General features: G+C 47.7%; 1 protein-coding gene and 1 non-coding gene across 2 annotated transcripts in view; one reads left to right on the forward strand and one right to left on the reverse strand.

Moving 5' to 3' along the window:
- The window catches only part of SLC7A8 (solute carrier family 7 member 8), a 55,115-nt gene that overhangs the window by 15,606 nt on the left and 13,441 nt on the right, over positions 1–26,068 (forward strand). Inside the window, exons 2-4 of the mRNA XM_065871051.1 lie at positions 3,263–3,467; positions 4,523–4,674; positions 24,801–24,926. Of these exons, the coding sequence (XP_065727123.1) occupies positions 3,263–3,467; positions 4,523–4,674; positions 24,801–24,926 (483 nt within the window). The remainder of the gene's footprint in view (positions 1–3,262; positions 3,468–4,522; positions 4,675–24,800; positions 24,927–26,068) is intronic.
- LOC136119766 (U6 spliceosomal RNA) lies at positions 19,943–20,049 on the reverse strand. The gene has a single exon (XR_010655724.1). It is a non-coding gene; the product is annotated as a U6 spliceosomal RNA (small nuclear RNA).

The raw sequence follows: 26,068 nt of genomic DNA on the forward strand, positions 1-26,068 counted from the left end.
GGGCTACTCTTTGTTGTGGTGCATGGGCTTCTCACTGCAGTAGCTTCTCTTATTGCGGAGCATGGGCTGTAGGTGCATGGGCTTCAGTAGTTGTGGCATGGGGGCTCAGTAGTTGTGGTACATGAGCTTAGTTGCTCCACAGCATGTGGGATCTTCCCAGACCAGGGCTCGATCCCGTGTCCCCTGCATTGGCAGGAGGGTTCTTAACCACTGCGCCACCAGGGAAGTCCCAGCATCACTTTTAAGTAAATGTAATGTGAATATTCTTTGGGCTCCAGTACATAGCTGTGCTCTGAGTGATATTCCTCCCCCTGTAGAAATTCTAGAGGCTGCTAAGGGGGAGGAGACATCTGATTCTGGTTTTCTAGGTAGCGGCTTCCTAGAATCAGGGCAAGGCATTCCTCTCCTTCCCATCCCGTAGTGCTCAGTTTTGGTTAGCATAATTCAATTTTTTTTTCCACTTTTATCTTTGTCATTTTAATTGGTCAAAATGAAGATTGTTGATGGGGAGAGCTCAAGTTTTATAAAACGAGAACTCTTGTCCCAGTGCCAGCCCTCACCATCTACTACGGCAGCTCCATGGAAGGACACGTTATCCAAGAATCAGTGGAGACAGGAAGTAGTCAGACCCTCGAAAAGGGCTGTTGGTCTTGCACCTCCCACCCTCCACCTGGGGTGATGGGGAGGGGCACACACTGTGGAAATGTCAGAACGAAAGCAGGAGAACCCGAAGTGCTCACTCATCTCCACTGCGGTGTTTTCTAAGAACCTTAGTGGAACTTTGACACTCCTCATTCCTGAGAAGATGGAATCTTTTCAGTACATCCACCGCCCTTTCCCCTGTGGCAGCAGCCATTCCTCGTTCTGAGAACTGCCTAGCTATCTCCCCACCACCCTTTCGGCACCTTAAAGACCAAAGCCAAAACCTTGTTTTTCTCCCATGTTGATTGTTTTTCTAGCCCCTCGAGCTAGTTTTATAAGCTTCTATTGCTCTCTTCTTGTCTGGCTTTAAAATGCCCTACAGATGACTCTTCTGATAAATTCCTGCCAGGCAAGGAGTTTACTATTACCTTTCAGCACCATCAGCAATCCCATCGCACATTTAGTGTGGCAGGTGAAGGGTCCGTTGACAGGGTGACTGTGTCCTGAGTCCTGGGATGCTACCAGGAGGCCCTTTTAGTCCTCACTGACCCAACATCCATGCACAGCACACATGGGGACAGGTTGAGGACAGAGGAGGGCTGAAAGGTGTCCTCTCATTCCAAGCCTAGGACTTTAAATAAAAATACCAAAAAAAGGAAAAGCCTTTAAGAACTGGTGGCACCTGGGATCTCATTTTTCTATCTCTCTTTGCCTGATGTTTAGATCACAAACTTGAACATGAGGGATTGTTTCTTTTAGCTTCACTTCTATATGTAGCCCTGTTCTGTTGGGATAGAGTTAGCACTAGGGGAAAGAAGGCCTGTTGGAGACATAAATGTGCCTCCTTCCCATCAGAATCTAGCTGTAGCCCCAGGCCCTCCGATTTCAGTCTCACCGCTTGGCTGTTCTTAATGATCCTCCTGGGCCCTTCCCTCTCTCGTTACTCATCACACGCAGCAATTTTTTAGTTTGAAAAGGGGCAGCATATTCTACGTCCCGAAAGAATGAAATATTACTGCTTTTAGGATGTGAATATTCTCTTCTCTTCCCCTTTGACTGAATTTTGGTTTAGAAGTGAAAGTTTCAGGACTGGATTGAGGTTGAGTTGTAGTTGAGATCCGAAAGTCAGTTTTTGAAATTCGAGCATAAAATCGTATACTCTGCATCTTACTCAGCCCAGAACTTGTTCCAAACCACTGGAGAGAGGGCATTCTTTTTTTTTGGCCGCGCCGTGCAGCATGCAGGATCTTAGTTCCCTGACCAGGGATCGAACCCGAGCCCCCTGCAGTGGAAGCTCAGAGTCCTAACCACCGGACTGCCAGGGAGGTCCCCAAACCACTAAAGAGAGATGGTGGGAGTTTGAGGTGTTCTCAGAACACTGTCAAATCCAGCTGGCCTCAGCTGGCCCCAAGCTCTGTATTTCGACCTGGATCTATTTAGTCTCTGCTTCTTCCCCCAGGCCCTCATTAGTTTGGCAGGGTGGGGCACGAAGAGGGAGCTTTCAAAACAACTATCCCTGGACTCATAAGAAGTGAACAAAGGAAAGCTTAGGAAGGAACATGTCAGGAGCTGCCTCCACACTTCTGCTCCTCCCCCGCCCGGCACACACATCCTAGTAGCCAACATTCAGTCCCTGGGGCCAGCGTCACCTCTCAGGAGCGGACCATCCCCTTGCACACAGAACAGAAGTGGATTAGTGGAAAGAGCCCTTGGATTAAGCAACAGGAGACCGACTTCTAGATCCAGTTTTACCTACCAGTAGCTGTGGAATTTGGAGAAAGCCACTTAACCCCTCTGTGTCTTAGTCGCTGTGTTTGTAAAATAGAGAGAAACGCCTGTACTTCCTCCTCCTCCTGATTCCATGAGGTGGTTGTGAGGGGCACATGGGACAATGGAGGGGAGAGACCTTTGGAAGAATATGGTGCTGAGGCTTCGCACATATTGCACCCCGACAAACCACTTCCAAACTACCAGGGCTGTTCTGATAGGGCTATTTCACGCTCCGCACCAAGGGTGGGGCCATGTGTCTGGGGTAGAGGCCAGCCTCCAGGAGTGCTGTTCATACTCGTGGGTCTTGAAGACCCCAGACACATGGTGTGACCACAATCCGTCCAAAGGCATTACCCTTCAGCTCATTTTTAAAGTTTTCTTCCTGGCAGCCGGTCTCAGAACAGCCCATTTTTTCCATCCCTTCCATTTCCAGCCAGTCTTAAGTAAGGCCTTTGTCACCACCTTGGCTGGACTACGTTCAGCCCAGTCGGTTCAATCTGCACCACCACTTAATACTGTGTGGACTTCGGCGACGCACTTGGTATCTCTGAGACTCAGTTTCCTCCTCTGTAAAATGGGAGAAATGGTATCTGACTCTATAGGCTTGTCCTGAGGATTAAATGATGCATGTAAAGTACCCGACCAAGTTCCTGATCTCTACATGTCCAGTGTCTACTCCTCTTTCCCCTACTTCTAAGAAGAATTATTGCTAGACATACCTGCCTGGAGGGGATTAGCGCATCCCCAAGGCACTGCATCAGATCAAAGGTGAGAGCACCCCTGCAGGTGCTGGTCCTGCCAACTGTACTGACTGTACCGTCTCCCCTGGTACCCTTGGTGCCTCTTGCAGGGAACATCATTGGCTCCGGAATCTTCGTCTCACCCAAAGGTGTGCTGGAGAATGCCGGCTCTGTGGGCCTCGCTCTCATTGTGTGGATCATGACAGGCCTCATCACAGCTGTGGGAGCCCTGTGCTATGCTGAGCTCGGGGTCACCATCCCCAAATCTGGAGGTGACTACTCCTACGTCAAGGACATCTTCGGAGGACTGGCTGGGTAAGAGGATGTGCAGGGGACCGAGCGGTCCCAGAAGCCAAGGCCAGGGCTTTCCAGCATGCCGAAGAGCGCTAGAGCTTGGGATTCCTCTTTTGCCTCTAAGTCATGGTTGCCAGTTCAGCCTGTGTCCCCTTGATGCCCCTGAGAGTGGCAGAGGAACCAGGCTGTAATTTTAATCTCTGTTTAGGGTTTTTTGTTTTCTGTTTTTCTTTTTTTTTGCTGCGCCATGAAGCTTGTGGGATCTTAGTTCCCAGACCAGGGAGCGAACCTGGGCCCTTGGCAGTGAAAGCATGGGGTCCTAACCACTGGACTGCCAGGGAATTCCCTTAATCTCTGTTGACCTTAGTGGGCAAGATTCTATGAGTGAGAACAAGTAGAACTAAATGACAACTCTGACTGGAGATGCGAGGGGAAAGCACATCACAAAAACAAAGCCCTTTTATCCTGACAAATGAGAGTGACCACTAAGGTACGGGGTACTTTTCACGTTACCAAGGATAACGGTATCCCTGATTCCAGACCCTGATCTTGATATCCTCAGCCCCTGCAGCCCTGTTACTGAGGAGCTCAAACCTCACCAAGGGGCCCAAGGGCGTGGAGGACAAACCCCCAGCCGATGCCTCCCCTTGGCACTTGCTTAAGTGGCCACACCTTTAGCATGCCCTGACTGTGAAGATTCCGGGGTTGCAAATTTTCTTTTCCACCAGTGGATGCTGGGGGCCAGAGTGGTAGAGAAGAGATGATGAAATGATGAAAGGAGCAGGGAGAGAGAAAGAACACCAAGACGTGTCAGTACTAGTTGAAACAGCTCATCGTTAAACCAATTTACCGTCATTGCAGAGGGCTAGGTGTCTCCTTTGAGCAGTGGCTGGGTTCCTTAGCATCCCTGAAAACAAAAAGGAACCGCACCCCTTTAGCCCACCTGCCTCTCCTAACACTGCCCAGTGACTTGCCCGGGCTTCCGTGATGGCTTCTGAATCCCTGCCCTGCCAGGCGATGGGAGCGGGGGTCTTTTTTGGTGTCTTGGCTCAAGTGCTGTCCCATTCCCCCACCAGGTTCCTGAGGCTATGGATTGCTGTGCTGGTGATCTACCCCACCAACCAGGCTGTCATCGCCCTCACCTTCTCCAACTACGTGCTGCAGCCGCTCTTCCCCACCTGCTTCCCCCCAGAGTCTGGCCTTCGCCTCCTGGCTGCCATCTGCTTATGTAAGTGCCATCTGGGCCTTGCTCTCAGGATGGCGTCTTCTAGCCTTCCTCGTGGTCTACACATCTCTGGTTCTCCTTCCTCTCCCTCTTTCTTTCCTCCCCTCCTTTTTTTTCTTCCTTGTTACTTTTCAGTTTCCAATTTGCATGCTGTGGACAAATGGATTCCACATATAATTATCTGGTGTTTAAAAAAAAAAGAAGAAACTTAAGTGTTTCTTTTTTAAGAAGATGTTGGGGGCATGAGTTTATTAATTTACTTATTCATTTTTGCTGTGTTGGGTCTTCGTTTCTGTGCGAGGGCTTTCTTTAGTTGCAGCGAGCCGGGGCCACTCTTCATCGCGGTGCGCGGGCCTCTCACTGTCACGGCCTCTCCTGTTGCGGAGCACAGGCTCCAGACGCGCAGGCTCAGTAATTGTGGCTCACAGGCCCAGTTGCTCCGCAGCATGTGGGGTCTTCCCAGACCAGGGCTCGAACCTGTGTCCCCTGCATTAGCAGGCAGATTCTCAACCACTGCGCCACCAGGGAAGCCCCGAAACTTAAATATCGATAGCTGTTCACAGGCACGGTAATTTTCACTGGCAGGGTTCTTTACATCGTATAAAGTAGTTTCACTTGTATCATCTGACCCGAGCCTCACAACAAATCCATAAGGCAAGCTGGGCCAGTCTTACAACTTGCCTAGAGCAGAAAAGGAAACGGAGCCAGGAAAGTGAATTAGCCAAGGTGATTCCTTCTCTTTCCAGCGCACACACCACGCTGGAGACTCCCTACCTCTCGTGGGAAGACTTTTCTGGCCTCTCCACCTGCCAGCTCACATCTTAAAGCTCTCTGGGAGGGCTTCCCTGGTGGCGCAGTGGTTGAGAGTCCGCCTGCCAATGCAGGGGACGTGGGTTCGTGCCCCGGTCCGGGAAGATCCCACATGCCATGGAGCGGCTAGGCCCGTGAGCCATGGCTGCTGAGCCTGCGCGTCCGGAGCCTGTGCTCTGCAACGGGAGAGGCCACAACAGTGAGAGGCCCTCGTACCGCAAAAAAAAACAAAACAGAAAGAAACAAAAACAAAACCTCTCTGGGAGGAGAGTGTAAAGGTGTGAGTTGGGAGAAAACAAATAGCAGCATGTCCATGGTCCCCGCCCTTAGATGAGTTTTCTGTCTAACTAGGCAGAAAAGCCATATAGACAGATTCCATGGTTAGGATTCAATTGCAGTAAAAATTCTGAAAAGGGGAAAGAGATCTCTGTGAGCTGGAATAGGTTAGAGAGGCTTTATGGAGAAGTTTGGCAACCTGTATTACTAGGAAGTCTCAACACTTAATCTCTGATAATCAGGGATCTCAATGGATTGGGGTATGTTGTACCTTTTAGCCAAAAACTAATTTCTAAAGTAAATATTTGGACTTTTTCAGAGGCTCCACTTCTAGAGTCAGCTCAGTCCCTGCCTTCCCACACCTTCCAGCACACATCCACCTAGCTGAGGGCAGTGACCATCTTGGTCACACTCTGTCCCAGGTCTTGACACTTCCTTCTGTTCTGCTGGTGGGAAGGGGAGGGAGGGGTCACTCGCCCACCCAGGAGCTGGAGTGGGACCTGAGGGGTGTGTGCCCTCATTGGCAGTGGTGTGCAGCCCCGGGATAGACCCCATCATCTAGGCAAGTGGCACTGTGGAGCCAACATACTTGTTTGGAGCGTACTCCTTGTGCCGGTTGGGCCTGCTCGTGGATCTGGAGGCAGAGGGATGTGGGCTCCAGAACCGGGCTTCCCGAGCCTGCATCTCTGCACCACTTTCTAAGTGCAGCCAGTGCTTGGCCAGGTCACCGGCCCACCTCTCGTGAGATGAGGCTGAGATCTCGCGTGTGCTGTACGTGCCGTGGCAAGGATTGCCCAAGACAAGAGTATTCTTAGCACAGCATTGGGCACCTCGTGATCCTGTCGTGTAGTCACCGAGGGTAGTCACGAGGATAGTCACTTGGTCCTTGCTTGCTGGCTGGATCTGGAGCTGCGGGAGGTGAGAGGAGGGGGAAGGGGGCATGGGAATGCAGGAGGAGTGGCTGTTTCTACCATCAGATAGGTTAATGGGGGTAGGAAGGGGGACCACAGAGTGCAGGCCACTGCTGTTTCAGCATCTCATGCCCACAGACACAGTTTCCTTTTTCCTGCTGATGCTGCTAAAGTATCTCAGATGACAGGCCACCCTCACCCTCCAACTATAAATCAAGAACCCTGAGGCTGTTCAGTCCTCCCCTAGGAGAGAAACCAGGCCACAGGGTAGAGTTCCCCGGGCAACTAGACCCCACGGCTTCCTTTGCATTCCCCAAACCCGCCAAGCCTAGGTAGGTGACTCCTTGCGCAAAGGCCCTCTAGAGTTTTGGAAAAGATCGGATGAGAAGTGATGGTGGGAATGGCCGGATGCGGGTGGAGAGGCAGAAAGAACCTGCTGTAACTGGCTTGCCTTCTCATAGCCTGAAGGGAGTGAAGCGGGGAGGAGAGCGAGAGAGAAGGAACTGCAGATTTGGCTCCAGCTTATGCAACTGCAGCTGCCACTTTGAGTTATTCTATTATTTAGGTCAAAGCTGATTATTCACTGCTGAGTCAGCAAAATACCCCTAGCCACCAGGCAGTAAAAAAAGAAAGTCTTTTATATTTTAATTAAATGAAAAGCCTTTCTCCCTTCTCCAGAGCAAGTATGTTAGTGGGAGGAGGGAGTTAGGAAGCAGGAGAATGAGAGGGATTAGAACTTGGTTTTGGTACCTTCCTTTTGTGATTTGCTTGAGTATTTTCTCTCTCCCCCCCTCCCCTCCCTTCCTCCCTCCCTCCCTCCCTTCCTTCCTTTCTTATTTCATAAGTAAGTGACTATATTCTCTAAGTAAGAGTCAAGTAATATATAAAGAGAGTTGACCAGGAAAGCTTCCTCTTATCTTTACCCCTCTCCCCTGCCCAGGAGCCCTTGTAACAGTGGATAGGTATGCTAATAATTGTAAGTAAAATGCATCTCTCAGCACACACATCTGGGTATTTAGACATACATTTTGACAAGTTATTTCTGCAGCTTGCACTTTTATCCTTTAGCCACATCTTGTGGCTACTACCTGAGTTTCTAGTTATAAACAAAGTGGTCCCAGTGACACATAAGGAGTGCCAGGTGTTCTGGGGTCCCCCATTTGTATATCCTGCTCCTAACTATGGGTTTTCCTTCTGTTTGTCCCCCCTCTCTTGGGGACTGGGCCACCTTTCACTCGGGCAGCTCCCGACCTCCTTCCTCTCTTTTGGGGCTGGGGTCACATCCAGCATCTGAATTAGAATCTTTTCTTCTCATTCAAGTCCCCCTCTTCCAGAATGCCTTGTACAAAAGAAGCTCCTTCTCCTTTCTTGCCCTGAGGAGAAAGGAGTACCCTGCATGCATGTCACAAGCAAAAAAAAAAAAAAAAAAAAAAAAAAGCTTCTTATCTTGTTTTCTATCTCTCTACTATGATTCTGAAGAGGCTAGTTTTCCAGGGCTTCAGATTTCTTCTCCTTCCTTGAGTGATTTGGAAGGTTAAGGATTTCACTGTAGGTATTGCTTTTAACCCTGAGTTGCTTTGCAGTTCCTCTTCAGGAAGTTTCCAGATGCATGGTGCATGATGATTTGGTAGATACCTGTGTGTGTTGTTTTGCACATCTCTTACAAATTAATCCCTTGACATCAGAGTGTTCAGCAGTCCTTCCTAACTTCTAAATCCCTTACTCTCAGTTCATTTTCCTTTGAGGTTTCATATTCTCGAGGCCCAAACGTCTCATTCCCATGCACTAAGCATATTACCACAGGTACCTGGACAGTGTTGTCTTCTTGCGCTCCCCTGGTCCCCAAAGAGTGCTGTGCGTGTCTCATCAGCCTTGTATGTATTGTTGAGAAGGAAGAAATTTTTCTCTACCCTTCTAGGTTCTTCTGGCTGGTCTAAGAATTAAATTGACATGAGACAGATTAACAAGAAAAAATCAAACAAAAGTTTAATAACAACTATACCTAGAAGAGACCCAGAAAAACTGAGTAACTCGCCAAAATAGTCAAAACCCTCACCTTAAATACCACCTTCAGCTAAAGACAAAAGAGAATGTTGGGACTTCAAAGGGAGGAAGGTAATTGACATGAAAATGAAAAGCAAATGTTTGGTAAAAACTGTTAGCTGAGCCTTGTGGAGACAATGGGACAGAGGGTGGACTCTAATCTTTAATCTCCCCACCACCCAGCCCACATTTTGCAGATATCTCTGGTGATAGCACTACTCCAGGAACAGGTCCTCTATCTAAATTCTTTTTAGGCAGCTGGGGGGAGGGGCAAAATTTCTTCCTGAGTCTTTTGGGCCTTGATTGTTTTCAACTTGAACTAATCTGCATGCCAGAGACATTTTGGGGAGGCACATCTTGGTCCCCTCCAGTCTCGCCTTCGAAACTTCTTCTAGAATTGTCACAGTCAAAAAGTTGAGTTGATAGATTGCTTTATATCTCCTCGAACGAGTCTCTTCGTCCAGACAATAGGTCACTTCAGTTACTCATTTCAGGAGGTGGTGATGCAGGTGGGCACTCAAAGTTAGGCCCACAGGGTATAAGCAATCAGGTATTTAATAAGAGGCATTTCTGTGGAGACAAAGAAAAATAGAGGTTAATGGTTGAAGCAAATTATAAACCCAGTGTCTGAGTCTTGAGAGTTGCCAGCTGAGATTTCTAGATGTTAGGCTCAAAGCATCTTTTATAGTTTGAAATCTCTTGTGATGTCATCTGGTGTTCAGGTAAACTTCCTGAGTGGCTTACAAAGCCATAGGCACAAAGATTGTCTAAACGTGGGTTATTGTGCTGATCTTGCTTAAGTTTATATCAGGTTGTTCAGTTACAGTTTGTAGGGCTTCAAGAAATGGACAGCTTTAGTTCTCAATAATTTCAAGTCAAAAATGAGAGAAAAATTGAAAATGTAAGCTTGGAGGGCTGTAGCCAAATATTTGAGGAAACTAGAAGAATGCAGGATCCAGTCCAGTTTACAGGTAGAAAAACAAAACCTCAAAGATGATTAACAGAATTCGAATCTAATATCCATAAGCGTGTATTACAGTTTCTATTGAAACATAATTTTTTCTCCCTCTCTAAAATCACCTTCATCTTTACCAAAGATGGCCAAATTAAGACTCATTTGTTTGTAAAATAAATTTAATTTTATTAAACTTGGCCTGATTATTTACATAAGTCCAGGCCTTTTAAAATATGCTTTGCTGGAACTGTTCATAAGGAATTGCCAGATTGAACTTTTTTTTTTTTTTTTTTTTTGCGGTACGCGGGCCTCTCACTGTTGTGGCCTCTCCCGTTGCAGAGCACAGGCTCCGGACGCGCAGGCTCAGCGGCCACGGCTCATGGGCCCAGCCGCTCTGCGGCATGTGGGATCCTCCCGGACCGGGGCACGAACCCGTGTCCCCTGCATCAGCAGGCAGACTCTCAACCACTGTGCCACCAGGGAAGCCCCAGATTGAACTTTTAATTGCCCCTCGAGGCCAGGAAGCCACACTGAAGACATGACGTTAGATTCACCTGTAATACCTATGAATTCAGGTGAATTTTTCTCTCCTTGAGGTTCCCAAAATTATCTTGAGGTTCTTGTGCCTGCAAGGAAGGAACTTTCCTTACTCACCTGGTAAAGCTTCTGGGATCCCTGAAGGCAAGGTACCAGGTTGTTTTTCCAAGGGACTTTATGGCTCCATGAAGTCAACCTTAGTTCTTTAAAGCTGTCTGGTCATATCTAATTCTATGTATGTCTCTCTCAAATATGACAATCCAGTCAAAGCCCTGGTAATATAACCAATATTTCTTTTTTAAAAAAAATATTTATTATTTATTTTGGCTGTGCTGGGTCTTAGTTGCAGCACGTGGGATCTTTGTTGCGGCATGTGGACTTCTTAGTTACAGCATGGGACTCCTTAGTTGCAGCATGTGGACTCTTAGTTGTGGCATGCATGTGGGGTCTAGTACCCCAACCAGGAATCGAACGCAGGCCCCCTGTGTTGGAAGCTCGGAGTCTTACACACTGGACCACCAGGGAAGTCCCATAACCAATATTTCTAATTGTATCATGTTATAAGGAGAACAGATTCTTACTGAACTTATACAAATAACTATATTGCCATGAAAGTAAGAATACTCACTGAGTTTCCAAATTTTAGAGACATCAGGTAGGAAGAAAAAAGATAATTGTTTCGTCTTTGTTAAGCAGTTGTAAACTGTCATACCAGTATTTTTTTGATTGGCAAACTTATGAATGCATATCATAATTTCTAAACCATACATTTCCTCATAACATACTTTTTTTTAATGTGGTACAAGACATGTTTTTAATACATATAAACTTCTTTAGTTTTTCTATAATAAGACAGAAGTAGGTAAACTTAGACTTCTTTAGCAGTTAATGTTTCAGTATTTTATCTTATTTGGAAGTGATCTAGACATTCAGTGAATCCCCATCATTTAACTTAGCAAAACTCCAAAGTTTTAAATTACTAAAAGATTTTGAGAAATCATTTTTAAGTGGACATACCATAAAACATAATAATTATTAAAGAGTTCACCTAAAAACTGTTGTCCCATTTACATTTATTTAATTTACTTGTTTCCAACAATTAATGTTTAGATTACCCATGAAAACTTCCTGAGGCATTAGACAAAGTCAACCATCATGCCAAGCTATTTTTCTTTTCTTTTTTTTTTAAATTTATTTATTTATTTATTTTTGGCTGCGTTGGGTGTTCATTGCTGCGCGCGGGCTTTCTCTAGTTGTGGCAAGCGGGGGCTACTCTTTGTTGCGGTGTGCGGGCTTCTCATTGTGGTGGCTTCCCTTGTGGAGCTCAGCTCCTAGGCATGCGGGCTTCAGTAGTTGCAGCACGTGGGCTCAGTAGTTGTGGCATGCAGGCCCTAGAGTGCATGGGCTTCAGTAGTTGTGGCATGTGGACTCAGTAGTTGTGGCACACGGGCTCCAGGGCGCACAGGCTTCAGTAGTTGTGGCTCGTGGGCTCTAGAGCACAGGCTTAGTAGTTGTGGCACATGGGCTTAGTTGCTTCATGGCATGTGGGATCTTCCCAGATGAGGGATCAAACCCGTGTCCCCTGCATTGGCAGGCAGATTCTTAACCACCGCGCCACCAGAGAAGTCCCTCTGCTTAATTTTCTTTAAGCCAACTAAATGGCACTCTTTTACAAGTTAATTTTGGCAATACCGCTTGGAGGTAGAAAATACCACACATCTATAACACATGTATATAGACATATACAAACACGCAAACAGACACAGCAACCCCATAGTCCCATTTCAAAATTTCAGCCATGAATTGGGTACAGTTATACAAAATCCACTCAATTGGGTTTCTGGCAGATGGACCAAATCAGGGTCACCTGTTTAAATGGATTTCCAAGGAAAAAAGAAACTGCAAATCCATCAGTTAATTACCATACTGAGCTCCTACACTGAGTGGAGGTGAGGCATTATTTATACAGTCTTGAAAGAGATTAAAGGCCAGTGAAAAGATGGGTGTACAAACAAAAAATTACAATATAATGTGATGACAGAAGAATGTACCACACAGAGAAAGGTGCTTCAGAGTTGGGACAGGAGTGCTAGGGAAGGTTCCCAGATTGAGCTGAGTCTGGAAAGGTAAGTAGGCAGTCTCCAGGTGGGCATACAGTAGAACAGCCAGGTAGAGGGAAGAGCATAGGCAAGACTTGGAGTCAAGAAAGAAATGACTCGTTGGAGAAAAGCAAGTACTTTTGTGTGGGTGAGGCCTAGGAGAGAGACGGGAGATAAGGCAAAAGAGGTGAGTACGAGCCAGATCGTAAAGGATTCTACATATCATGCAGAGAAGAGCAGACTTCATCTAAGGAACCACCAAAGGAGTTTGTGCAGAGGAGTAATATGATTAGGTTCACATCTGAGTGAAGAAGACGGTGACACTTGAAGCAGGGAGACGGGTCAGCAGGCTTAGCATTTTTCCAGGCCAAAGAGGTGGTGGCCCAAAATAAAAACGAAGTTACAAGGTGACAAAAACAAGAAAGGATTAGAAGTAGAATCAGCCGCCGTGTCGACTGATTGACTACTAAGAGAGAGAAATCTAGTTGATCTACAAATCAAAATTAAATAAGTTTCAAATGAAATATGTTTCTACTTAACTGTCTCCAGCATTTGTAGTGAGCAGTTAACAATGTTTTCTCTCTATTTCTGCCTTCCACGTCCTCTCCAAATCCCTGAGATACTGAGCAGGTCTTTGGTTGGAAGTCTTCCTCAGGGTGGTTACCCCAGGATGCTGCTCAAAAGCCTGCTCTGGGGCTACCCTGGTGGCGCAGTGGTTGGGAGTCCGCCTGCCGATGCAGGGGACACGGGTTCGTGCCCCGGTCCGGGAAGATCCCACATGCCGCGGAGGGGCTGGGCCCGTGAGCCACGGCCGCTGAGCCTGCGCTCTGCAGCGGGAGAGGCCACGACAGTGAGAGGCCCGCGTACCGCCAAAAAAAAAAAAAAAAGCCTGCTGTGGAACAGAAGGGGATTGGGACCCTGGGGAAGCCTTATATAAATGAGAATCACGGCACTTTGTTCATTCAGCAAACATTTATCAAGGGCCATGATGTTACTGTTCTTGGCCCTGAGAATCGGGGCATGAAATAGCTGGAATTTTTTCGGCCTGGGCTTGAAAAGTAATGAGTAGGAACTAAAGGGGGCTCCCCCAGGTAGCACAGCATGCTGTGTCCTGTCTCCCCTGCTTTCCCTGTGTCTTCTGTTTTTCTCTTCTCCCCCCGCCCCAGCTCAGGAGCCATGTTTAGCTAATGCTGAAGAATTACTCAGCTCTTGGAAATCGCTGAGCTGGGTGTTCAGGCTTCTTGGCTGAACTAAGTACTGGATGGTGATTCAGCAGAAACTTCAGGTCCAACAACTGGCAGGGAGGGATCAGGATAAGAAGGAAGGGTAAGAGGGAGCCAGGAAGGGAAGGGAAGGGGGTGGGGCGGCATGGGCAGGCGCTTAGCTGGAAGTGTCCAGGTCGAGCTGTATGAATCAGGACGTCCAGAGCTGCAGAGCATCTGTGCACCCCTCCTCCGCTGCTTGTTTGTCCTTGGAGGAGAGAGGCCCTTCCAAATGTTCAGCACATCTCTCCTTAGAGGGGCTTCTTAGATTTCTAAAATATTGCCAGTGCTTCAAGATGAAAAGGGCTGGAGAAGGGAAAACTTGCTGTAGTGTGGTAGGTAAGATCTGTTTCAAAGCCCCACTGTGTACCATACAGGAGCTGGAATCAGGGCTTAGTTTATAGGGAAGAGCTGCTTTGACTTTGCTGTTGCTTTGTTTTGATTTTCTTGTCTTTCACCAGTCAAGTTATTTACTCATGCAATAATACCAGCTTTTGTTGTCGGTAGGCAGAGACTTGAGACTTTATAACTCGGCTCCTGGTCCCATGTGAAAAATGTCTCCCAGGCTCTCAGAGGTCTATGAGGAGGAAAGATAGCTCAGGCTGGCCTGTGTGGGCAGAACTGGAACCTTATCCAAGTCTCAGGATTGTGTGCCTTAGAACTCAGATGGGGCTCCGGTGTTTTCTTTGCCTATCAGTGCCTTCTGGCAGCCGGCAATGGTTTCCTCCTAGATCTGGAACCGGCTGAGGTTAGGCAGGCTAAGGGAAGCAGCTTTTCCACAATTAGAAACACGTGCCCAGTTCCTTCTAAGGAGCCGGCTCCAGCCTATCACAGAGCCAAGTGCTGCCACACCCACCGAGGCAGGCGGCAGCTCACCCGCTGCTGGGTGCAGGCACCACCCTGAGGACTGGTCGGAGGGGCATCACCTCGCCCCTTTTGCTCCAGGTCCAGAGGGAGGGAGTCGGGGGAGCTGGCCAGAGCATGGCAGAGGGCAGAGAAGTGCATGCCCCAGCAAAAGGGGAGACTAATAAACCAGCGCTTCTGGCTGGCCCATGACCCATGTTAAATTTATGGCTGCTGCAGAGGGCTGGGGAAAACTCCATCCCGGAAAGGTGCTTATTTTGAAGCTCTGGAGGGGAACAGGGTGTTCTGATTTCTACCAAGTGGCGTCACTAGCTTCCCTTTCAGGAGCTATCTGCTTTAATACATTCCATCTTTCTTTTTTCTGTCCTGGCCTTCTCTCTCTATTATGCTCCTCTCAAGCTCGCTCTCTCTCACTCGTAATGGTATGTATTATTCCTCCTTTTCCTTCCTCCCCCGTGTTGTCTCTCATGCTCACTCTTTTCCTCTCCTCTTCACCATCTGTCTTTATGGACTTTGGCAAGTCTGGGCATTTTGACTGCCTGTTTTCTCTTATCTGAAAAGACAAAGAAAGCCCTGGTCCTGGAAATGCTAAAGGAAAACAAGCCTTTCCAATCTGCCTCCAGTTTACTTCTAGGAATGAGCCAGCAATACCAAGAAATCCAAATGGAGTTCCTGGAGTTGGAGGGAAATCTGATGGTGACATTGATAAGGGACCAGAGGAGGGGACACAAGGCAGAAAAGCAAGTCTGTTTGTGGGAAATAATTTTCCAAAACCCTCGGGACGATGAACACAACGCTCCTGGATCCTGAGGGGCAGCCATCCTAGTCTTCCCCTTTATCACACTGGCATCTTACTTCCTGCTGCCCAGAAAGCAATCTGGCCAGCATCTTCAGGTGACAGACTCAGAGCCCCTAGTGGCACTGTCAGCAGTGACCATCGGTACCACTGACAGGAGCAAGGGAGAGAGAGGATGTGGGAATGAGAGAAGGGAAAGAAGGGTGATGTGCATATGATACAAGAAAGGCTGGTGTAGTGGCAGAATAAGCAACTGGGAATTGGTGGGGGGGACGGGCAGGGGGCCCAAGGGGGGCAGTCCTGTCTTTGGCACTAATAGCAGGGGTCTTACTTCACTCACATATAAGATGAGATTCTGGGTCTCTCTGACTGCCCATGAGGCTGGAAATGTGCCTCTGGGTAGTAGGGTGCAGACCTCTCCCTCCAGTACCAAGAGCTGTCTGCAAATGAGCCCCAACCAGGTCATTCTAATCAGCACTTATAATGATCAGTTCTTATAACTGATTGTTCTTATAACAATCAGTCCAGCCCCCTGGGCTTCCCTGATGGTGCCGTGGTTAAAAATCCGCCTGCCAATGCAGGGGACACGGGTTTGAGCCCTGGTGCGGGAAGATCCCACATGCTGCAGAGCAACTAAGCCCGTGCACCACAACTACTGAGCCTGCGCTCTAGAGCCCGTGAGCCACAACGTCTGAGCCTGCATGCCACAACTACTGAAGCCCGTGCTCCTAGAGCCCATGCTCTGCAACGAGAAGCCACCACAATGAGAAGCCCGCGCACTGCAACAAAGAGTAGCCCCTGCTCGCTGCAACTAGAGAAAGCCCGTGCCCAGCAACAAAGACCCAACACAACCAAAAATAAATAAATAAAAATCCAGCCCCCTATCCAAATGGCCCCTTCCTGACTTTCACCCATCAGACCAGACCAGTGTGGTTCATGGAGCAGAAGCTGGCTTGGCAAAAAGAATGAGTTTGGTTTGGGGACCCATGTGGGAAAGTGTTCATTGGCCCTCTGATGAAGACACAGAATGACCCTTTGCCAGCCCAATTCAGCCAAAGTCTTGTGTCCAGAAGCAAGGGAGGACCTGAAGACGGTCATCCAGTGGTCACTGAGGGATAGCCTGTGCCTTATGAGCTCTCTCGGGGGAAGGAGAAGAAGCCATGATATGTACCCTGCCCCCAACTCTGTCTAGCATCACCGGTACTTGCCCTCCCTGCTTAATGGGGCTGTCCCACGATGTAAAAACCCTGATATTTACTCCCTAGGGAAGAACAATGGCTCCTGTGCACACTTGGTATTTTCTGACTAGATTTGTTCATCTATCCATCCTCTATTCAGTAAGCGTTAGCACCTACTGTGTGCCAGGCAGATACAGGGCCTCGAGATCACCCTGGCCAGCAGAGTGTTGTTAATGGCTGTGTGCACTATTGGCTGCAGAAGAATAGGGAAGTTTCATTCTTCTCTGGGCCCGAGGGGTAGAGCAGGCGCAGCAACAACAGCATTCCTTGCTTTCTGTAGGGCATTCCGTCCTGCAGAATGGGTGGTGCAACTTTCTTGTGGAGACCAAGGCACAGGGACAAGCTTGAACATCTGGGCTCCTGGTTCAGTGGCTCAGGCTTATGCTTACCAGCCCCATAGTCCCCTAATCCGCCTTTGTGCCCACACTTTCAGACAGCTTGGGTTGAAGGACCCCAGAGCAGGTAATTTGTGGATGAGTACCCTCCTGAGAAAAAGGCTGAAACAGATAAGAAATTGAAGCAAAGGGTCAGGGATAGAGGAGGAAGCAAGAAGGGAGAAGCAATGCAACAGTGCAAGATAGGTCCTGATGTGTGATACGGCGTCTCTGAGACCCTCCAAACCGCCCCCTTTACCATCCACTCTGCTTTGCTGCCAGTCGTCAGCATTATCCCGAGCAAGTCGTGGCCTCTTTTTGAGTTCTAGTTTCTTAGCATATGAACAATAAAAATAACCACTTAACATTTTATACAGCGGTACACAGGTTACAGAGCATCCTCGTGGGATTAAAATGGACCACACTTTCATTTTACAGAGAGGGAGGGGAGGTTCAAAGAGTTTTACTGGCTTGTCCAGAGAGTAAGTGACCGTGCCGGGAAGGGCATCATGGCCATTGGATTCTTCAAGTTCTAAGTTGTCTGATTCTTAGTCCGCCCAGGCTGCCAGGTCCCTCTGAGGGAGCCATCTCTGCTTCCTTCCCTCCGATTTGCTCAACCCCACCTGCACCGTTACCACTTCACTCCGTATACAAGCTGCTCTGAGCTCTACTTGCTTGCTGTGCACTTGAAAAAGGCACCAGAAACCCATGTGGGCCTCCACCCGCCAGGTGTTGCTGGGTAGAGGTGAGGGAAAGAGTGATAAAGTCACAGCCCTGGTTCTGTGAAGGTTGTAGGGACTTAAGACCAACCCCACAATCCCCTAATCCATCCTTAAAATTTTCTGAAGGAAGATTTATTTATTTATGCTAATGACTCACTGATGTTCTGTTTCAAAATGGACTAGAGAGACTGATTTTCAATTGCCTCTTTTACCGATAGTCTTTAATGTATTAATTTAAGGTAAAATTTCCCCCCAAATGTTGTTCCTATTCTTCCCTTCCAATATTCGTAATCCTTGGAGCTCGTGTGCCTCACCTCTCCCACTCCGTGGGGTGAACTCCACCTGGGGAAGCCGCAGAGGGCTGGGCGTCATCCACGACAAGATTGCACACAGTGGGGCCACTCTTTACCCTCTGCTGGGAGGAATGAACTCAGACTCTGGACTCCTGAGTATGTTCATCTCTTGGCTTTCCATCATGATATCTTTTTATGACCTTTGATTGTAGCCTCTGGTCTATAAAGTTAGGAGACCAACAGAACTCTGGGGGCAGAGAACAAAGGACTCATGTCTGTGAACATTGCGGCCCTCCACCTGCCTCGCAAGAGGTTTGTAACTCTTGGGCCTGTGGGTGTCTGTGCATCTGGGTTGCATACATGGGCCTGAAGTTGTATGGACTATGGAGGAGACAGGAGGAGAAGCTGGGATTAGTTGAAGGAGGGGTATGGGGAGCCTTTTGCCCGGAATTTTTCTGAGAGGAAAGGCACAGCTACAGTTACCCTAGGGCGTGCCTGTTTACTACTGTATTGAGTTACCGAGGGGAGGAAGAGGAGGCAGTGACTCCCTAGCCATAGGATCTGGGTATGTGGAAGAGCTGGGATGCTGTCATGTGGTGCATGTGATGTGGAAATTCGCCAACCAGGTCAGCACATTGGTGACCTCACTTTCGCTGCCCGCTCTTAGAGCTCCTCCCTCCTTCCCTCCACTTGGTGTCCTGCAAGGCCTGTGACACACACTCCTTTGGGGTCCCTTTGTGTGCTCCCTGGTTGCCTTTTTTTTTTTTTTAATAAATTTATTTTATTTATTTACTTATTTTTGGCTGCATTAGGTCTTCGTTGCTGCACGTGGGCTTTCTCTAGTTGCAGCGAGCGGGGGCTACACTTGGCTGTGGTGCACAGACTTCTCATTGCGGTGGCTTCTCTTGTTGCGGAGCACAGGCTCTAGGCGTGCGGGCTTCAGTAGTTGTGGCACGTGGACTCAGTAGTTGTGGCACACGGGCTTAGTTGTTTCGCGGCATGTGGGATCTTCCCAGACCAGGGCTCGCACCTGTGTACCCTGCATTGGCAGGCGGATTCTCAATCACTGCACCACCAGGGAAGTCCCTGCCTGGTTGCTTTTAAAAAACTTTCCTCTTGAAGGGTATGCCCCCTGCTTTCTGGTCTTTCTGTGTGGTGTCTGGCCCTCTATTTGTTTCCTATTGCTGCTGTAACAAATTACCATAAACGTAATGGCTTAAAACTACACAAATTGGGACTTCCCTGGTGGCGCAGTGGTTAAGAATCTGCCTGCCAATGCAGGGGACACGGGTTCGATCCCTGGTCTGGGAAGATCCCACATGCCATGGAACAACTAAGCCTGTGAGCCACAACTACTGAGCCTGCGCTCTAGAGCCCATGAGCCACAACTACTGAGACTGCGTGCCGCAACTACTGAAGCCCGAGTGCCTAGAGCCCGTGCTCTGCAACAAGAGAAGCCACCACAATGAGAAGCCCGTGCACCGCCGCATCAAAGAGTAGCCCCAGCTCGCCACAACTAGAGAAAGCCCACGCTCAACAACGAAGACCCAATGCAGCCAAAAATAAATAAATAAATGGATAAATTTATTTTAAAAAAACAAAAACTACACAGATTTATAACCTTACAGTTCTGGAGGTCAGAAGTCCTAAACTCAAGGTGTCAACAAGGCTGTGTCCCTTCTGGAGGCTCTCCTTTGCTTGTATCCTTGCCTTTCCCAGCTTCTAGAGGCCCTCTATATTCTTAGGCTCATGGCCCCTGTTTCCATCTTCAAAGCCAGCAGCATAGCATCTTCAAATCTCTCCTCTCTCTCTCTCTTTTTTAATTGAAGTATAGTTCATTTACAATGTTGTGTTAGTTTCTGGTGTGTAGCAAAGTGATTCAGTTATATGGATACTTTTTCTGATTCTTTTCCATTATAGTTTGTTACAAGATATTGAACAAAAGATATTGAATACAGTTCCCTGTGCTATATAGAGTAGGACCTTATTGTTTATTTTATATATAGTAGTGTGTATATGTTAATCCCAAACTCCTAATTTATCCGTCTTCCTCCCCTTCCCCCCTGTGGTAACCATAAATTTGTTTTCTGTAAACTTATGGAACGCTTCACGAATTTGCGTGTCATCCTTGCGCAGGGGCCATGTTAATCTTCTCTGTATCATTCCAATTTTAGTATATGCGCTGCTGAAGCGAGCGCTCAAATCTTTCTCTCTTTCTGACTTCTGTTTTCCATCATCACATTTCCTTTGTAACTCTGACCTTCCTGTCTCCCTGTTATAAGGATTCTTGTGATGACACTGGGCCCACTCAGGTAATCCAGGATAACCTCCCCACCTGAAGATCCTTAATCACATTTGCGAAATTCCTTTTGTAAGGTAACATTCACAGGATTAGGATGTTGACATCTTTGGGATGGCGATTATTCTGCCTACCACAGGTCCCATGAGTTCTGGTGTCATTGTCAGAGGGAGAAGTGAAGGAGAGGCTTCATGACTCCCCAGGGATCAGAGCTGACGTGGGGTGAGGGGTGCCCTCTCTTAGAGAGCGGGAACTTACCCACCCTCTCCACCGTGGACATGTTCCAGATCAGCCACAGGATCTGCACTGTCATGGCTCTGACAAGGACTCTGCATCTCTGCCAGTTCTGCAGCCTTTCCGGGGCAGAGAGCGTTGAGCCCACCTCTCCTACTTGGCAGTTGCTAGGCCCTGGGCTCTGGGCAGGGTACGAGATTTCTGAGTTCTGAGTCCCCCCCTCCTGCCTGCCTCATTTTTTTTGTCTCCCTCCCGTTACGTTGACAATAAGCTTTTCAAACTGGGCAGATTAAGTAACCAACCCCTGACTTCAGCATCTTCTTGAAGTCTCATCTTCTTGATGAGAAGATGAGACTTTTCACCACCACCCCCGCCAGCTTTTTTTTAAAACCAGGAAACAGAAAGAAAAAAGGGAAAAGAGAGGAGAAAACGCCCAAGAAATACACAGAAGGCTGGTATTCCATGGGGCTGTACCACCCCCATGGCCAGATTACAATGGACAAGAACCAGAGTCTTATGCCTTCTTGTTTATTTTGTCCGGCTAGCCCCAAATTATAAAATCCTCTGTATTGCTAAGGTCTTCCCCACCTACGAGAAGCATCTCTGATTTCCCTGGGCTGGACTAGGGGCTCCTCACAGATGCCTGCCAGCTTCCGTGAAGAGCTGTACTGTCACCATATTGCTTTGTGATCATGTTTTAGCTCATCCATCTCCCCTCTTACAGTGTCAGCTTCCTGAGAACAGGAAGGGACTTGTGTCTTATTTATAACTCCCCGCGCCAGAGTATCTAGCACTTGTAGGCTCTTCATAGATGGTGGTTGGATGGATGGATGGTTGGATGAAAACCCTCACATCTCAAACTGCAGTGGCCACTGATCCCCATCTACATGTGGCTTCCCTGAGGTCACTGTATCTCAAGCATGCAGAACTCTAGATCTGGCTGGGAAGAGGGTGGGGACACAGCCCTCAGCAACAGAAGGGGCGCTGGGTACAGACGGACAGAGGCAGGACGCCTGAGCAGGGCAGGGGCTTGGCAAGTGTTGCCTTCACTCACTGACCTTTCCTCTCCGGATGGAGGCTCGGGTTTCAGCCTGCTGTGAGGGACGCTATCCTGTGGTACCAGGAGACTGAAAGTACCCTCTTACCCCTCGGTCACATGCTGTGATCGCCCAACTGCAGGGCAAAGGGTCAGACGGGGCCTGCAGCCGTTGTCCAAGGAGATAAGTGTCACAGGCAGCCTGTCTCCTCCACCCTAGTCTCAGGATATCTCTTTTATGTCTGAAAGATCCCCGAAAAGGCTAAAGGTCAAAGATTAGTCAAGGGCTGGGTTCTTGTGTGTATAGGCTCAAGCAGGACAGAAGACACCCACAGTAAGTTAGTTTGACATATTGTCCCTTCCTCAAACATCTCGATCCCCCCAGGAACACTGTGGAGAAGTCTTTCTGGCTGCCTGGATAAAGTCCCTTTGTGTTTTCTGTGCCAGCACACGGGAAGGCGACCACATTCCTCCTCCCCGCCCTTGCCCTCTCCTCCCCTTGGTGAGGATGGTTTTCTTCTCTGCATGATGAGATCATGATCTGGGTCCTTATTCTGTAATCCTTACCTATCCTCGAGCCACAAGGGTGTTGTTTCCTAACCTTCCTGTCATAGATCAGTCTCCTGTATCCTTTAGTCATTATTGTTTGTATCTGTTTGAACTTCTGGGTCCCAGGGGCCTGGCCTTGTACCCAGAGGCCCTAGAGAGAAATTGAGATTACAGGCGCAGTTGCTTGGAGTGATTTAGGTTGAATTGTTACCAGGCATGTGATCCTGAAATCCTTATTGAATTGAGCAAGATAAACCCAGTGTGTATTTATCAGGACATCTCGGTCCATACAGAACATTTACAAAATGTTCTCCCCGTTCAGGCATATGAAATCCTTCCTCTGACAACATGTTTTGGTTCTCCTTCTATGACACTGTCTTGGATAAAAGCTCCTCCACTAGGAGTCAAGAGTTCCTACCCTTGAAGTTATGCTTCCTGCTGCTCTTTTGACTCTGTGAAACCAACTGAGGAGTTTCCTGGGGAGATTGGTATGTGTCGTAGAATGTGTAGACTGAGATGAGATTGGAGGACTGATGAATTGTGGCATTTTCTTTTTCAAGTATTAAGTATTTGTTGAGCACCTACTATTTGCAGGCACTACTGTGATATGCCCTGGGGTTAAAAATATGAAAAAGTCACAGTCCCGCCCTCCTAGTCTACAAGGAGACCGAGAAAAAGAAACAGATAATTGTAATACAAAGAAATAAGTGCCAACCTTATTAACAAGGTGGTCTGGGAGTAGAAAGGAGGGGCGAACTTTGTTCCTTGCCTACAAAACGTGGCTGATACATCTTACCTGGCAGGCACCTTGTCAGGAATAAATAAAATAATAAAGACTCACGGATCAGGTGACATTTGAGCTGGATCTTGAAAGCTGAGGAGGTTGCCAGGTAGAAACAGCTCAGGGAGGAAGGTTACAGATGGATAATAATGTCAGGTCCTTACCCTGCAGAAATGTTCTCAGAATCAAGTAAGGTTGGAAAGTACTTGAAAAGTAAAAGCACAGTTTCAGGATAAGGTAATGATATAACTTGATCAGCTTTTCAAATGAAGTTAGAGGCCTGATTAGAGGCTTGAGGAGAGAGAGTCTCGTGCTTTTACATGTATGGCTTGTACCCTTGGAGGACTAGGGGGCGTCCTGGTCACTGTTTCAGGGGAAAGGGAAGCAAGAGGATTTTAATTTTTTTCCCACATTCTCAAGTACTTCATAACCACCAGGAAGTTGGGTTCCCACAGCCCCTGGTCTCCCATAAGTTGCTTAAGGAGTGTGGCAGTAAAACTGTCCTACAGCTCAGCCTCTGAGCTCTCCGCCAGCCCTTGGAGGTTCCATGTTGTTGGCGTCTCTGTGGGAGCCCTGTGACTCCAAGCCCTCCATGCCACCAAAGAAGATACAGGGATGGTGGCAAATAAGCCCATGAAAACATGCTCAACAGCATTAGTCTCTAGGGAAATGCAAACCAAAACCTCAGTGAAATACCACTACACATCCTTTAGAATGGTCAGACTTTTTTTTTGTTTAATATTCCATTTTATATATGTATCACATCTTTTATTTATTTATTTATTTTATTTTGTCTGTACTGGGTCTTAGTGGCGGCATGTGGGCTTCTTAGTTGCAGCATGCATGCGGGATCTAGTTCCCCAACCAGGGGTTGAAACTGGGCCCCCTGCATTGGGAGCGTGGAGTTTTACCTACTGGACCACCAAGCAAGTCCCTAGAATGCTCAGACTTTTGAAGCTGACAATACCAAATGCTGGCAAGGATGCAGAGCAACAGGACTGTGCGTTGCTGGTGGGAATGCAAAATGACATAACCACTTTGGAAAACAGTCTGGCAACTTCCTAGAAAGTCAGACACGTTCACCATATGACCCAGGATCCCATTCCTGGGCATTTACTCAAAGGAAATGAAAACTCCCCTCAAAGACCTCTATGATCCACTCAAAGACTTCTATGCAAGTGTTTATAGCAGCTTTATTTATAATAGCCCCAAACTGGGAGCCACCCAAATGTCTATCAGCCGGTGAATAGAAAACTAATAATACGTTCATATAATGGAGTACTACTTGACAATAAAAAGGAACTATTAATATACATAGCAACATGAATGGATCTCAGAAGTACCATGTTAAGTGAAATAGGCCAGACACAAAAGGCTACATACTGTATGATTCCATTTATGTGACATTCTGGAAAAGGGACAGAAAGCAAATTGGTGGTTTCCAGAGGTAAGGGAAAGGGACTGACCTCAACGGAGTACAATATACAAGAGAACTTTCTGGGGTGTTGGAAATGTTCTGTATAGAGAGTGTGGTAGTGATTAAACAATACATTTGTCAAATCTCATCAAACTATACACTTAGAAAAATGAATTTTACTAAATGTAAATTATAACGTGATAAACCTAAGTAACAAAGGATTCCCCTAAACCTAAAATCAGGTTCAGGAAGATGACATCCAGGACCCTAGCAGCTGCTCAGGGCACCTCTTGAACATACAGTATCTTGAAAACAGAGCCCACACTCATGCCCTGATGAGAGTCTTGATTTTTCCCCAAAGCCAGTGCCTGCACTTCCATGCTCACTTCTGGCTTCCAGCCCTGGGCAAGGCATGTTCTGACGAAGCTCTAATTTGTGGCACGTAATCCCCATTTGTAACCCAACCTACTATCCTGGCCAAAGTTTCTGGACACTGGGGCTGAGCTTGCGGCATTTTTGGCTTACCCGTTACAGTCTTATCATCAGGAACAAGGAGCGTTTCTACTTCTGTGCAGAGGGGTCATGTAGCCTCCTTATGGCCCTGAGGGTATGTTTGGGGGTCTGTCATTTCAGTGCTCCTCACATGGGTCAACTGCTCCAGTGTGCGGTGGGCTACCCGGGTTCAAGACGTTTTCACAGCTGGGAAGCTCCTGGCCCTGGGCCTGATCATCGTCATGGGAGTTGTACAGATCTGCAAAGGTGGGTGTCATCAGAACTTGCCACCCCTTGTGTGTACACACACCTCACACTGTCTTTGGATGTGTGCACACCCTGAGATGTCCCAGTTCTCTCCTTGAATGACTTTTCTTCGCTTGCTTGACAAAGGGGATGAGAAACCATTTTCTCCACGGTGGCCGGGAGCTGGGCACGCCCCCCTGGTGTGCAGAGTTCAGTCCTCCCACGCTGATCTCATGGCTCCAGCACAGGTAGATAAAGATTCCAGATTTCTGGAATACTATCGCCCTTTTGTCCCAGCTCCAGGGAAGCTCTTTGTATCTTATATTTTATCTTGTCCATATCTTAAAATGGGAGACAGAGGAGCTTTTTATACGTTTCAAAATTACTCATAATCTCTACAGGAGAGAGCTCTACATTCCCGGGGCCCCTGCCAACATTCCCCATTGGATTTGGCCCTTTCCAAGCCCGAGCCTGTATTTGGTTTCCATGGGACCTGTGGCAGCACTAGACTCTGCCCAGTGTCACTAGCTCCCAGAGAAAGTCAGATGACAAACAGGGAGAACTCCCACCCACCCACAAGCTCTGGTGGCGGTGTGGGGCGCCTGAATTTTGACTCCAGGAAACATAATTAAGCTTCTGCTGTATAACGTGCCTAATTATTTTCATCCGTTGGATTAAATTTATTAGCAGGTTGCATTGTTTTCGGGAACGTAGACTCAAAGAAATCACTGGGTTGTCTTTTCGAAGATAAAGACAACCCAGTCTTCATTGGGACCTCCTAATCTGGTCCCAATGCTTTCTCCTGATCACTCTCATCTCATTATTTCCTGTCCAAATCCTTGATTATGGATGAAGATGTAAAGTGCGGTCAGCTACTCAGTATCCCAGTACAACTTGAATCAGCAGCCTTTCTTGAGGACCCACTGTGTGCAGGAGATTGTGCTGAGGGCTGGGAAGGCCATTGAAAAGCTCCTCGCTGAAGAATCCCTGTCTTCAGGAGATCTGTGCCATGAAAGGGGAGACCAAACACACACCTTAGGAAGAGACAAGAGGATATTGACAAAGAAAGCCGAACAGGCTTGAGCTAATAATAGCGTCACGGAAGCTTATGTTTGAGTGTTTGTTGTTCTTGGTGCTTTCTCCATGAAAATGTACCAACTTAG

Source organism: Phocoena phocoena, chromosome 2 (genome assembly GCF_963924675.1).
Source record: "Phocoena phocoena chromosome 2, mPhoPho1.1, whole genome shotgun sequence".
Taxonomy (NCBI): domain Eukaryota; kingdom Metazoa; phylum Chordata; class Mammalia; order Artiodactyla; family Phocoenidae; genus Phocoena; species Phocoena phocoena.